This window comes from Triticum urartu, chromosome 4 (genome assembly GCF_003073215.2).
Source record: "Triticum urartu cultivar G1812 chromosome 4, Tu2.1, whole genome shotgun sequence".
Taxonomy (NCBI): Eukaryota; Viridiplantae; Streptophyta; class Magnoliopsida; order Poales; family Poaceae; genus Triticum; species Triticum urartu.
In genome coordinates, this window is record NC_053025.1 from 561036936 (window position 1) to 561051446 (window position 14511).

Below are 14511 nucleotides of genomic sequence, written 5' to 3' on the forward strand. Positions count from 1 at the left end.
GCGTCTCTTGATGTGCTTGGTTCTCTTGTGAAATCTGGATTCCTTTGCCAAGGCAATTGCACCAGTATTGTCACAAAAGATTTTCATTGGACTTGATGCACTAGGTATGACACCTAGATCAGATATGAACTCCTTCATCCACACTCCTTCATTTGCTGCTTCCGAAGCAGCTATGTACTCCGCTTCACACGTAGATCCCGCCACGACGCTCTGGTTGGAACTTCACCAACTGACAGCTCCACCATTCAATAAAAAGACATATCCGGTTTGTGACTTAGAGTCATCTGGATCAGTGTCAAAGCTTGCATCGACATAACCGTTTACGACGAGCTATTTGTCACCTCCATAAACGAGAAACATATCCTTAGTCCTTTTTAGGTATTTCAGGATGTTCTTGACTGTTGTCCAGTGATCCACTCCTGGATTACATTGGTACCTCCCTGCTAAAATAATAGCAAGGCACACATCAGGTCTGGTACACAGCATTGCATACATGATAGAACCTATGGCTAAAGCATAGGGAATGACTTTCATTTTCCTCTCTATCTTCTGCAGTGGTCGGGCATTGAGACTGACTCAACTTCACACCTTGTAACAAAGGCAATAACCCTTTCTTTGCTTGATCCATTTTGAACTTCTTCAAAACTTTATCATGGTATGTGGTTTGTGAAAGTCCAATTAAGCGTCTTGATCTATCTCTATAGATCTTGATGCCTAATATATAAGCAGCTTCACCAAGGTCTTTCATTGAAAAATTCTTATTCAAGTATCCTTTTATGCTATTCAGAAATTCAGTATCATTTCCGATCAACAATATGTCATCCACATATAATATCAGAAATGCTACAGAGCACCCACTCACTTTCTTGTAAATACAGGATTCTCCAAAAGTCTGTATAAAACCATATGCTTTGATCACGCTATCAAAGCGTATATTCCAACTCCGAGAGGCTTGCACCGGTCCATAAATGGATCGCTGGAGCTTGCACACTTTGTTAGCACCTTTTGGATCAACAAAACCTTCTGGTTGCATCATATACAACTCTTCTTTAAGATATCCATTAAGGAATGCAGTTTTGACATCCATTTGCCAAATTTCATAATCATAAAATGCGGTAATTATTAACATGATTCGGACGGACTTAAGCATCGCTACAGGTGAGAAGGTCTCATCGTAGTCAACTCCTTGAATTTGTCGAAAACCTTTCGCAACAAATCGAGCTTTGTAGACAGTAATGTTACTGTCATCGTTAGTCTACTTCTTGAAGATCCATTTATTCTCTATGGCTTGTCGATCATCGGGCAAGTCAACCAAAGTCCACACTTTGTTTTCATACATGGATCCTGTTGGGGATACTTTCTACCAGTATGACCCGCCCAGGAGGGGCCGGGTCAGCCCTAATGGCGGGTTACATAAGAAGCCCAATATACAGTCAAGATAATAGTTTATTAAACATATAGAAAGCCCAAGGGCCTCGGGTCGGCTTAAGGCCCGTTATTGTAAATCGCCATATGGATGGCAAATACTTGTACAGAAAGGCATGTAAAGAAAGTCACTGAGCCGGACATGATTATGAGCCGGCCGGGACTCTGTAGGCCACCTAGCGTCAACCCGTGTATATAAGGGGACGACCCGGTGGCGGTTTAGGGCAAGAGACAACAAGTCGAGAACCCAGCCGGCGAGTTGAGCCTCTTGGAGATCGAAACCTCAGCAATACCAATCACAACTAGACGTAGGCTTTTACCTTCATCGTAAGGGGCCGAACTAGTATAAAACTCTCTCGTGTCCTTTGTCCCGATTAACCCCTTTAAGCTTCCGAGTGCGATGGCCCTACAACTAAGTCCTTGCTCTAGGACATCTGCCGTGTCAACTCCACGACAGTTGGCGCCCACTGTGGGGCCCGCACATGGTGGATTTGAGTTCTTAAAGGGCAACTTCAAAGGGCTCAAAGGATCGTTGTGGGCCGGATGACCAAGAGTCGTCACAACAAACTCTACATCGACGACGAAGGCTGGGGCCCCGAGGCCGGCTCGATCGAGTACGGGTACCGGGTCCCCTTCGGCAGAATTCATGTCTTCATCGGCCGGATCGGCGAGTCAGGTCCTGAGCCGGATGTCCACACTAACCTCATCGAAACGGCTCAGCACGCCGGGTCAGCCCGTGTTCAATCCGTTGTGAAGCATGCTTTCGTGGGCTGCGTCCATGGCGGTGACTACTCCGAAGGATCGATGGAAGGCGGGGAGACGGCCATCTGCTCTGATACTGCATCATTAACAGGTGAGACAGACTCATTGTATCAACTGCAAGACGGCATGCTCGGGAGCTATTTTGATGGCAGTAGTATTCCGGACCCCCTTGAGCCGCCGAATTGGGCCGGAGTCTTTATGGCAGGGACACAGCCCAGGCAGAACTCCACCGCAGCGACACCGGCGGCCACCGGGTCGGCAGCTACCGGGTCAGGAGACCCCGCGTGCCCCCGGCTCAGGTTCTCATGGACCTCATGGATAAACTGACGACTCTGTTAACCGCTGCGGTAGAGCCGGCGGAGAAAGCCCACCATGACGCGGAGGTGGCACGCGTGTGGGAGGAGATGGTGCAAGCTAAGGAAAATCTAGCCGTGGAGGAAACCCGGATGGCAGCGGAACGAGCAGCTTTGGATGCTCATGCTCAGCAGCTTCAAGCAGAAACCTTCCGACTCTCGGTAGATCTTAATGCATCAAACGAGGTCATGAGGAGGAGGCGCCAGAAAGCTCAGTCACGTCTGCCTCTAACGCTGGATCCAAGGAATCTGTTCCATACACCCGGAGCTGGAGGGAGCCACTACAAGAATCCGGGTCTATTGCAACAAAATCATTCGTCGCAATAAGTGCCCAATTGTCGCAGTAGGTACCTATTGCCACAACATGATGTTTGTTGCCAGCCGTTGCGACAGGACACATGGTAATAGGTTATTGCCACAAAAAATAAACGTGGCAAGAAAGTGTGCTATTGCAACAACCATGCGACAAACTGCCACATTTTACCTCATGGCAGCTCGCATTTTTATGCCACAATTTTGTTTGTGGCGATAGCTTAATGCAACAGGTGCTAAATCGTGCCGGGATTTGTGGCAATAACCTATGCCAACAACTCTTTTCTCGTGGCGCATGCTCATTCGTGGTAATAGTCAATTGTGGCAATACCAAGGCCACGACTCTCCGGACGTGGTGATACTAAAATTGCAGCATAATCATTTTGGTGGTGATAAATAGTTGTCACAACAGACAAGACATTTGTGGTGAGAGGCTGTTGCGACAATACAGACTTTTCGTGGCGAAAGGACTATTCCAACAAAACTGAATTGGTGGCGACAAGTAGTTATCTCAATGGACTGCCTGTTTGTAGTGATAAGTTATTGCAATAATATAAAGTGTACTGTCGCAATAGCCTAGTGCAACAAAATAGGTCGGTGTGGCAACTAAGATTTGATGCAACGCAACATTCTTCATTGTGCCACCATGTTCCAACCAGAAATAGGTTGTGGCAATAGCCTATTGCAACCAAAAAAAATATACATGCATTCAATTACATGATTCAGATAATACATATATGATGTACATTCATACAATATCAATATTTGCATAGCCAATATCCATCAAATGAAACTGAAATATAATTTAGCACACATTCAACATACTGAATGTGCCAACCTAATTAAGAGTGAAGAGTAAATTGTCCATGGTCTAGAGTACATTCTAGTTAATCTTTGGATCCTGCAATGAAGAAATCAAAATTTTAGTTAGCTCAAGTTAACTGAAAATAGAAAATAATTAGTCAAGAAAGAAAGAAACAACACAACAACTAATTAGCATAAAGATATAACCATTGTCATGACAATTGTATAATTACTATATTCATGCATGCATAGTACATTTCTGCCCAATTGTTATGACTACAACAACTAGCAAGAAAATGCTTGTGCCTGATGTACCACTCCATTAACAATCAGGTGCTATGCAAAAAGAATTGGATAATTTCACAAAAGAATTTGTAGTTCAAACACTAGAATAATTACCTAAATAAATTAATAAAACATCTAAACTTCTCCGAAACACCTACATGCTGGCGCAAGTTCACAATTACTAATGGTGAGAAAACTGTTCTATTTCTGGCTTCCCTACTTTATGTGCTTCAACAACAACAAAATACAGTAGTGCAAGCAAGCAGACAATTGCACATTATGAATGCTATTTGCATATCAAATAAAGGTCAACATGAAGACAAACCAAGCTTGTGACTTACCACTTACCATTGCTCGAAACATTCGAATTGTTGCAGCTTGTATGAGCGTATTGGGAGCAATTACATTGTGCCTTGTACCTAGAGTCCCAGTAGTACTAGCGGTCTGTAAAAGAGTATTTTGCAAGTTTGGATTACTAATTCTTTGTTAGTCCTTTTCTTATTCATCTGCAAATAGAAGTGCACTTTTAGCAATGAAGAAAGCAAAATAAATCTTACAAATTTGCAAGCATATGACTAATCACCTGATGTGTTTGTGTATGTTGGGATAACTGTGCAAACTTTGCCATCATGTTTTTCTCAAATTTCAATGTTGATCTTCGCTCCTCTTCCAACAATCTTTCCATATCAGCATGCTCTTCTTTTAAGCTCTCCTCAAGGTTTTCTCTCTCAGCACGCTCGAAGTTAATCCTCTCTTGTGTGCTTTCACGTTCAGCTTGTAATTGATCTTGTAATTCGGTGACCTGATGGCTGAGCTCAGAGTTTACCTTTTGGATCTCTGCTGTAGCACGTGCTTGCTCTTCAAATTGTGATTTAATCCTTTTCAGAACCACTTGGTGGTTTGGCCATGTATCCATACCCATGAGGCTGTGATGAGTTGCATTGCGGAGTGCCTTTCTATGCGGTCTGGAAAATATTGCTTCTATGTTCACTGGAAACTGGACCTTCAGTTTCATTTTCTTTGTTTTGAACCTCTTTAAATGCTTTGTCCTAAATACGAAAAGTACACCTCGCCCTTTCTTATTCTGTCCATCACTTTCTACAAACCAAACCATACAAGAATTATTGCAGTAATCAGTATTACATTGTAAGAAACAAGGACACAAATATTAAAAAAAATACCATTCCATAGTTGTGCACGGTTGCGGCGAGCATGGGATGGCCATTCATCCAGTGCACACATGTCATTAGCAGCTACATGAGTACCAAGTTGTTCTTGAGTTCCTGTAAAAGAATTAACAGTTTTGAAGATTAAGCGATCCAGGATTTTCCGTATTATAGCAAATGTTAGAGGTAGCTTAAATGTCATAAACATTTGACCAGATCTGTGTTGTCCATATTGGTTTTTGTAGGACGTTATACTTTCCATCCTTGTTATGAGAACATATCCTTTCTTTACTGAACACAAAAACAAGTAAGGGACTTAGCATTATCAATTTGCACCATTTAGATAAGTGATTAAGATTTAAGGATGTTGTGTACCTTGCAGAAAGGAGTAATGTGCATCATCTCTTTCCTCTGTAGCGAGCAAGTTGTGTACCTTGCAGAAAGGCTTAAAAGATTAAATGAAATCAGATTGTGTTATACCGTGCGGAACAGGAGCATGCAAAACAGAAGTCTTTTAGCATAGCATATGTCTATGATTTTGATTTAGAAATTAAAAGCTAGGCGTTAAAGATCAAAGCAGAGCACATATAATCAAGTCTATACTGAAGCTCTGAAGCATAGACATGACACACCAATTAGCATCCTGACAAGGCTACTCCCAAATGCATACACATGCAGTAATCTAGCCTGAATGTGGTAAGCAAACTACTAGTAGTCTACTACCATGGTTAAATAAGCAGAATGTGGCAGTATGCTTCAGTCTTGCCTGAATGTGGTATGCTTCAGAAAACTTGGTAAGAACAATACAGGCACATTCTGGAACAGTAATAGCACACACAATTCCACCCAGGGGCGGCGCTAGGGGTATTCTTGGGTCTTCATGTGCATACCCATGATTTTTACAAAACAGTGTTGATTTTGGTAAAACAGTGACAATTTCTGAAAAACAACAATGATTTTGGCAAAATGAATACACATGAATACCCAGAAGCAAATTCCTGGAGCCGCCACTAATTCCACCATTAGACTAGGCACCATCAGACTACGCATAACACTCCAAAATACAGAAATACCGGAGTCGTGGTTGTGGTCCCGGCCGCCGGGCATGGCCGTGGTCGTCGTGGCCGAGGCCGTGGACGGCATCGACGACAGCAGGTCGACCGTCTCCCATCTCGGCGTGTGCGCCGCCGCCACCGCCGGCGAGGGAGCATGTGGCATCTCGGGGGTTGTTGTAGTACGAAGGCGAGGCGGGCTATTGCATCCCGGCGGCCATGCCGGAGGCGAGACCGAGGAGTGCTGCACGGCGGCCGGCGGCGTGGTAGTTCTACGATGGAAAGGGGGCGCTGCGCTGCACATCTACGAGGAGGAGATTTGGGACAAAGGAAAAACCTGATAGACTGTATGTTCGATGGATTCCGTTGTGATCCGCGGTGTCGACGCCGTCATGACGCCGTGAGGAGGGAGGAACCGGAACGAGAGAGCTCAGACCCAATCTTCACGATATGGTGAAGAGAAATAATCGGGGGTACTTATGAGGGGTGTTTAGCGGGGAGGTTAAGATTTTTTTGGCGCAAGACACGACCAAATTATTTGGTGCGAAATTAAAAAAATTGAAGGGAAACTCAGGGCTTTAGCAGAAAGGTTAACATTATTTCCATAGAGCAGAGTACATGCTTAATTATTATTTTAGAAAGTAATTTTTAAGAGAACATTTAGAATAGTGAAATAAATTAGGAAAAAGATCGAATCAATATGGAATATAGCTGGTGCTGAAAATAATATTACTAAAATTTGTTCATTAAAAGGTTATTTCGCTGACTGGCCGAGATAGATGTCCTCGTCGTTGGCAATCGTACATGACAGTTGTCATGGCGGGGAGACTACGCAGTCAACACAAAAACAACAGACGAGGCACCGAGCCGGCAAGGCTAATGGAGGTGGTGTGTGCTACACTCATTGACAGAAACCTCATATCACCCTCACTTTAAAACTATTGTGTTGTACTCGCGCAGAAAAAAACATAAGTAGATATGGGGTGATGAGACGATCGATCTATGTCGGTCCCGATCTCACGTTTCAATCTTGAGATGGGGTGATAAGACGGGAGATGGTAAAGAAAACGAAGGACGTGATGAAAACCACTTTCTTCTTATCGGCCAGTCCGTCGATCTAATAGAATCGAATCCAAAGAAGGCTCGATGGCCAGGGACGTCATGTGGTTGCACGGAGGTCCCGATGGAAATACCTACACCAAGAACATATATAGATCATCTTCATGGGAGGTCTTATGGTTTCCACACAGATGGGGGAATAGAGCCATAGCTCATCTATCTCATCATCATCTTTGTCCCAGCTCAACAAGTAGTTTATACATACATATATAACGGGTCATCATGTTAATCATATAACCAAAATTCAATGCCACCACATATGCTCGGCATTTTCTAACTAGCAAAACTTAGCTAATCAACCAATCTAGCAAGCTAACCATAACTGACACTCCCGGGCTACCAACTCACCGGGGCTTCTAGTGCGAGGACGACACCGATCCAGTATAACCCAATCCAAGGAAGACCCGACGGCCACGTTGATGTAGAATCTCGCAAGGGAAAGATTGGTGTTCTGCATACTGGAATCACATGGGAGAAGGAGTAGCTATCAAGGCATACTAGATCCTGACATGGGAATACCTAAACCAAGAACATATATAGATCATCTCCATCTAAGGTCTTGTGGTTTCCGCACATGTGGGAGGAATAGAGCCATAGCTCATCATCATCTTTGTCCCAGATCAACATGTAGTTTATACCTACATATATAGGGGGTCATCATGTTAATCATACAATCAAAATTAAATGCAACCTCATATATTCGACATTTTCCAGCTAGCAAACCCTAGCTAACCGTAATCGGCGCTCCCAGGCTACAAACTCACCCGGAGCTTCTAGTGCGAGAATGACGCTGATCCAATATAATCCAATCCAAGGAAGACCCGATGGCCTGGACTCAGATGGAGATCCATTTATAGAGAAAGAGGCCATGTACGTCTAGTTTGTCTACATAAATCATATTGGAATTGAATTTCTTCACTCATCAAAAGGTCCTGGTAAAGAATACACTTCAGTTCTGCAAACAGTTTGGAAAACAGTCAAAATTCAGTTGACCCGGAACTTGTCGCCTGGTCCTCTAAATACTGGGTTGAATATACTACCACTCTAAATTAGCCCATGAGCAAATATAGCCCTACTTCTCTTCTCATTCTTTCTAGTTTGACCACACGTCCACCGACCTCCATTGCAATCTCGCCGAATCGCTAGGTCTAGGCAGATCCTATTTTGACGCGTGCGTGCATGAAGGAGCCACGACATCGCTGAAAGCGCCTAGTCTCGACGCCCAGTTTGGGTTAGCCCAAGGTCGAGCTTCACTGGTTCTACATTTTTTCTGTTTCTATTTCTTATTTTTCATTTTTTTTCTTTTCTTTTCATTTTTTTTCTTTTCTATTTTTTATTTATATTTGTATTTATATTTGTATTTTTTTTCTTTTTTTTTTTTTTCAAATTTTTGGTATAATACAAAAGTTCACTGTGTAAAAAAATGTCCAATGTGTATTACAAAAATGTTTATTTTATATTAAGAAAATGCTCATGGTATAGAAAATGTTCATGTGTAATACTCTATATGCTGAATAAAAATCAAATACATCATTAACATTTTTAGTATACAATGAATATTTTTATAATACATATTAAGTTTTTTTCTATACCATGAACATTTTATTAATATAAAATAAACATTTTTGTAATACACATTAGAAAAAAGCTTAATACGTATTATAAAAATATTCATTGTATACTAAAAATGTTAATTATGTATTTGATTTTTATTCAGCATATAGAGTATTACACAAAATGTTCAATGTGTATTTGCGTACTGGTCAACCCATCTTACGAAAATATTCAATGCATATTCAAAAATTATTCAATATATATTAAATATGTTTAATGTGTACTTGAAAATTGTTCGTCGTATATATTCGTATTTTCAAAATTAGAACAGAGTAAATAGCGGGTGGTACAGTGAACCGGGATCTACAGTACAGTGAACCTTTACGAGGTGATTTTTAATAAAAGGCAAAAAAAAGTCCAATGTGTATTACACAGATGTTTATTTCATATTAAGAAAATGTTCATCGTATAGAAAAAAGCTTAATACGTATTATAAAAATATTCATTGTATAGTAATATGTATTTGATTTTTCTTCAGCATATAGAGTATTACACAAAATGTTCAATGTGCATTTGCGTACTGGTCAACCCATGTTACGAAAATATTAAGAAAATGTTCATGGTATAGAAAAAAGCTTAATACATATTATAAAAATATTGTATACTGAAAATGTTAATTATGTATTTGATTTTTATTCAGCATATAGAGTATTACACAAAATGTTCAATGTGTATTTGCGTACTGGTCAACCCATGTTACGAAAATATTTAATGCATATTAAAAAATTATTCAATATACACTAAAATATGTTTAATGTGTACTTAAAAATTGTTCGTCGTATATATTCGTATTTTCAACATTAGAACAGAGTAAATAGCAGGCGGTACAGTGAACCGGGATCTACAGTGCAGTGGAGAGGGAATCGAACCATCGATCACTCGTTCAATGGTCGAGGTAACAACCACGCCACCACCTCATCATATCTGTTTAATTACAGCTTTTCACTTCCTTTCTTCTTTTGTCTAGTTTTTTTTTTCTTTTTTGAAAAATCAATGAACTTTTTTCAAAGTATGAGAATGTTTTTTTACAATTGATAACTTTTTAGAAATTCGATGAATTTGTTTCGAAAATCAATCAACTTTCTTTGAAATTTCTTATTTTCTTAAAATTGATAACCTTTTTTTTAAGAAATACTCCCTCCGTCCGGAAATATTTGTCATCAAAATGAACAAAAATGATGTATCTAGATGTATTTTAGTTCTAGATACATCATTTTTTATCCATTTTGATGACAAGTATTTTTGGACGGAGGGAGTAGATAACTTTTTTATGAATTTTTTTCAAAATCAGTGAACTTTTTCCAAGTTTGCGAATGTTTTATGAAATTGTTGAACTTTTTCAAAATTCGATGAACTTTCTTCAAAATTGATAAGTTTTTTTATAAAAAAATGATGAACCTTTTTTTCTAAATCGATGAACTTTTTCCAACTTTCATAATGTTTTTTAAAGTTGATGAACTTTTTTCGAAATCAATGAACTTTTTTCAAATTCATGAATTTTTTTCCAAAAAATTACGTGAACTTTTCTCTAATTCAATGAACTTTTTTAAATCCGTGCAAAACTTTTTCATATAATTCGTGAATAATTTTTGAAATTCATGAATTTTCAAATCCATGATGTTTTGTCCAACTGATGATATTTTTTCAAATATATGAACTTTTTTGCTAAATCCAGTTTTTTTCAAAATCAATGAACTATTTCCAATTTTTACAAACATTTTCAAATATTTGAAGTTTCCTCAAGTTCAAATTTTTTATTGTGTATTATTTTTTATTTTTTATCAGAAAATAACACGCATAATAAACTGGGTATATATCCTACATGATAATACCAAAAGAACTGTCAATTACCGTGTTTTCTAATAAATGAACAACGAAAAGAGTTGGCGTAGTTGTTATTCTGCCGGCTACGGACGTGGGCAGACTGGGATCGAATCTTGCTTCTCCAAGAAGTAATTCCGTGTTGTTTTTCGCAGTACACAAGCAGATATTTTTTTTCTCCTCGCCGCGTTTGCTGGCCGGCCCGCCACACCGGCCTGCTACGTGTGGTCTGCGGGCGCCAGTAGCGGTAACCGATGCAGCGGGCGCTGAAGAGGAGGCCCCCCGGTTAGCATCAATCTTCGCTGCTTCGGTGAGAGCGAGTAACCTCTTCGCTTCCACGATTCAGCTTCGCTCTGTTTTCTTCGTTGCGGGAATCTTGTGTCGGGAATTTTCTTGAAGATTCATGGCCGGTTTTAGGAACCATGACCGGGTTTTATTCTTTTCTTGATTTATTTGTTCTTATTCTTTTTTCTGCTTATTCTATTCTATTCATTTTTTGTGGTTTATTTTCTCTATTTTCCTTTTTTATCTATTTCTTTTCTTTGTTTTCCTTTTTGTAGTATATAAAAGGTTCGCCGTGTATTAAAAATATATTCATTGTATATTAAGAAAATATTCACCTGATATTATGAAAAGGTTCACCATGCATTATAAAAATATTCATCGTGTATTACAAAATGATCATCGTATATTAAGAAATTGTTCGCCTTGTATGTGAAACTTGTTCATCATATATTAAGAAATTTTTCAACTTATACAACAAAATATTCATGGTGTATTTCAAAAAAAAATTCAGCCGATATCACAAACATGTTCAATATGTTTTTAAAAATTGTTTGGCGTATATTACAAAAAAATTAAATGTATATTTAAATTTTTTACATCCTATATAAAACCCTGTCCATATTTTTCATTTTTTAAATGTACGCTATTGCGACCAATACATATTTTGTTGCAATAGGTAGCCAAGTTTTTGCAACGATATTTATAACTAACGCAACGTCTCACAGATGTCGGAATTTCTTTCCGAATATTACCACGAATAGATATTTTGTTGAAATACCTAGTCTCTATTACAACAAAACGACTGTCTCGCACAACGTAATTTGTTTCTTGCAATATCACCACCAAAAATGCAACGATGGTGTAGTTTGTTGCAATACGGGGCCTCTATGCAACAAAATGAGTATTTATCGCGACCAGACTCAATTGTGGCAGTACGTGTATCCTATTACCACAACCGGGGAATTTGTGGTAATATTACGTTCTATTGCAACAAAAGGTAGTTGTAGCAATAAATTTTGTTGCAATAGACCGGAATCCTTGTAGTGAGCAACCCGCCAGAGGCAAACCAGGTCACGACGCCCGATGCACCAGTTCAGCCACGCACCATGGAGCCGCCGCGCATGAATACAGCTCCTCCTCGTTATATATCAACACCCCCGGGTCACTTCTCCAACCCCATGGAGAATCTCATTGTGGCGTCGGCTCGTTTGGCAGCTCTCCCAATGGAAGGTGACTCGCCAGCAGCAATTGAAACCCGGAGAGTAAGAGAACTACTTCAGACAGCTTTGGCCCAGCAGGATGCATACTCCTACAGTCGAGACAGGATTCATTCAACTCTTCGCCCAAGCCGGTGCCCGAGTTACAGTAGGCACATGGAGTCTATAGAGATGTCAAGTAATGCTCAGCGCCACAACCGGCCATATAGGCATGAGCTGGTGCGGGCTGGAGCCTTAACTTGGCGGATCAGGAGAGGATTCGTCAGGAGGCGGAACGGGCAGCTCAGATAGCAGCAGAGCAGGCAGCTCATCAAACCTTTCCGGCTTATCCAGCAACCTCGGTTGAGGCAGGAGTGTCTACAAGAACCGGAGGCGTACCTTGCCTGATCCCAGCCATACACAATGAGCGGTTGCCCAAGGATTTCGAGGGGCCTCGTAAGGTGCCTAACTACACGGCTGACTTACAGCCGGGGGCTTGGATTGAGAGTTATGAGATGGCTATGGAGCTGTTGGAGGTTAGCGATGCTGCAATGGCCAAGTACTTTACCATGATGTTGGATGGAACGGCTCGGACCTGGTTGAAAGGATTACCGCCCAATTCCATCGGCTCATGGGCAGAGTTGAAGGCATGATTCATCCAGAACTTTAAAGACACGTGTAAGAAGCCAATGTCGATTGTGGATCTGACCAATTGCAAGCAAGAGGATGGAGAATGTACAACCCATTGGGTGTGCCGGGTCAAGGAGATAATACATTCATCTAATAAAATGGACGCCGGCTCAGCAGTTTTGATGTTGGAGAAAAATTGCCGTTTTGAACCTTTGAAGCAGAAGTTGGGGCGGCTTAAACGTGACTGTAACGACATGGGAACGTTGATGGCGACTCTTGTCAAGTATGCCGATTCTGATACCACCAAAGACCTGGCATCTGATGAGGAAAAGGAAACGAAGGGAAAGAAGAACGACAACGGCAAGGGTCACTAGCATAACCCGGCGAATCAAGGAGGTAATAACCGTAAGGTTGATGAGTTTGTTGCTAATACTAATGCGCAGGGCGGTAATCAGCGGCGCATGGGCAGACAACCCCCTCGATCGGGCGGGTCAGGCCCCACCCTCGAGCAGTTGTTGAATGAACCTTGTCCAAGACACGGCACCCGGGAGAAGCCAGCCACCCACTTGTGGAAGGATTGCACGATCATGAAGGCGTTTAAAAATTCAAACGCATTTGATGGGGGTCACGGCCCGGGTGGCAGCTCAGGTGGAGGTAGCTTTCAGGGCCCGGGCGCCGGTTCAAGCGGAGGATGTTTTCATGGTCAGGGTCATCCTGGTCACCAGGGAGGATATAATCAGCAACACAGCCAAGGGAATCAACAGCAGCAACAATCCGGCTATCAGAGCAACCCGAAGCAGTTGAGTAGCGGACAGTATCATGTCTTTACTACCAGTTTATGTAAGAGAGACCAGAAACTCCACAAGAGGGTCGTCAATGCCGTTGAACCAGCAATTCCACGTTATCTACGTTGGTCGGAGCAGCCTATTGTGTGGAGCAGAGAGGATCACCTGCCCCGGGTTGATAATCCAGGTCACTTGGCTTTAGTAGTGCTACCTCAGGTTGGTGGGTACAAGTTTACTAAGATACTCATGGATGGAGGCAGCAGCATCAACATCCTTTACTATGAGACGTTCCGCTGGATGGGATTGACAGATAAAAATCTTAAACAATCGAACACTGTTTTTCATGGTATGGTACCCGGTAAGTCGGCATACCCAGTTGGTAAGATCGAGCTGGAGGTAGCCTTTGGGGATGAGTATGACTCCAGGGCAGAAAAATTAACCTTTGAAGTGGTTAAGATCAAAAGCCCATATCATGTTCTGTTTGGGCGGCCAGCTTATGCCAAGTTCATGGCTCTGCCGTGTTACGTGTATTTGCAGCTCAAGATGCCGGGTCACAAGGGCACCATTACAGTCCATGGGAGCCGGAAGATAGCCTTGGAATGTGAAGAGGGGGATGCTGCCTATGCTGAATCTGTTTGTGCAACAGAGGAGTTGAAATTCTACAAGGATCATGTTGACCCGGCGGACATGACCTCATTAAAGAAACCAACAACAGAGCATGAGCCGGAGTTAAAGTTCAAATCGGCTGATGACACTAAGATGGTTGACTTTGTGCCTGGCGATTCATCCAAACAGTTCATCATCAGCGCAAACTTGGATCCGAAATAGGAAAGCGCGCTCATCAAGTTCATCCGTGAGAACCGGGACATCTTTGCATGGAAACCTTCAGACATGCCGGGTGT

The 14511-nt window shown here is 41.5% G+C and overlaps 1 protein-coding gene across 17 annotated transcripts; it reads right to left on the reverse strand.

Annotated features, from left to right (window-relative positions):
- Positions 1-3534: 3534 nt before the first annotated feature.
- Positions 3535-6620, reverse strand: LOC125552688. 17 transcript variants are annotated; one of them, XM_048716331.1, is made up of 7 exons: positions 6497-6603; positions 5483-5552; positions 5321-5398; positions 5123-5224; positions 4525-5039; positions 4283-4385; positions 3535-3753 (listed from the first exon to the last, which is right to left on the reverse strand). In XM_048716331.1, the coding sequence occupies exons 1-7, from the start codon at positions 6551-6553 to the stop codon at positions 3740-3742; spliced, it is 939 nt and encodes a 312-aa protein (XP_048572288.1). In that variant the 5' UTR covers positions 6554-6603; the 3' UTR covers positions 3535-3739. The 17 variants fall into 17 exon arrangements, 15 of the variants coding, with proteins under 15 accessions (XP_048572288.1, XP_048572279.1, XP_048572286.1 ...); XM_048716322.1 differs by having other exon boundaries at positions 5483-5518; positions 6181-6601; XM_048716329.1 differs by having other exon boundaries at positions 6181-6601.
- Positions 6621-14511: the final 7891 nt, after the last annotated feature.

Excerpts from the sequence above, each read along its gene's own strand:
- LOC125552688 (XM_048716319.1), bottom strand. The coding sequence starts at position 6,463 with ATGTGCAGCGCAGCGCCCCCTTTCCATCGTAGAACTACCACGCCGCCG. Across the intron at positions 5,040-5,122 it reads CCGTGCACAACTATGGAATG|AAAGTGATGGACAGAATAAG; the intron begins GTATTTTTTTTA and ends TTTGGTTTGTAG. Across the intron at positions 4,386-4,524 it reads AACATACACAAACACATCAG|ACCGCTAGTACTACTGGGAC; the intron begins GTGATTAGTCAT and ends ACTCTTTTACAG.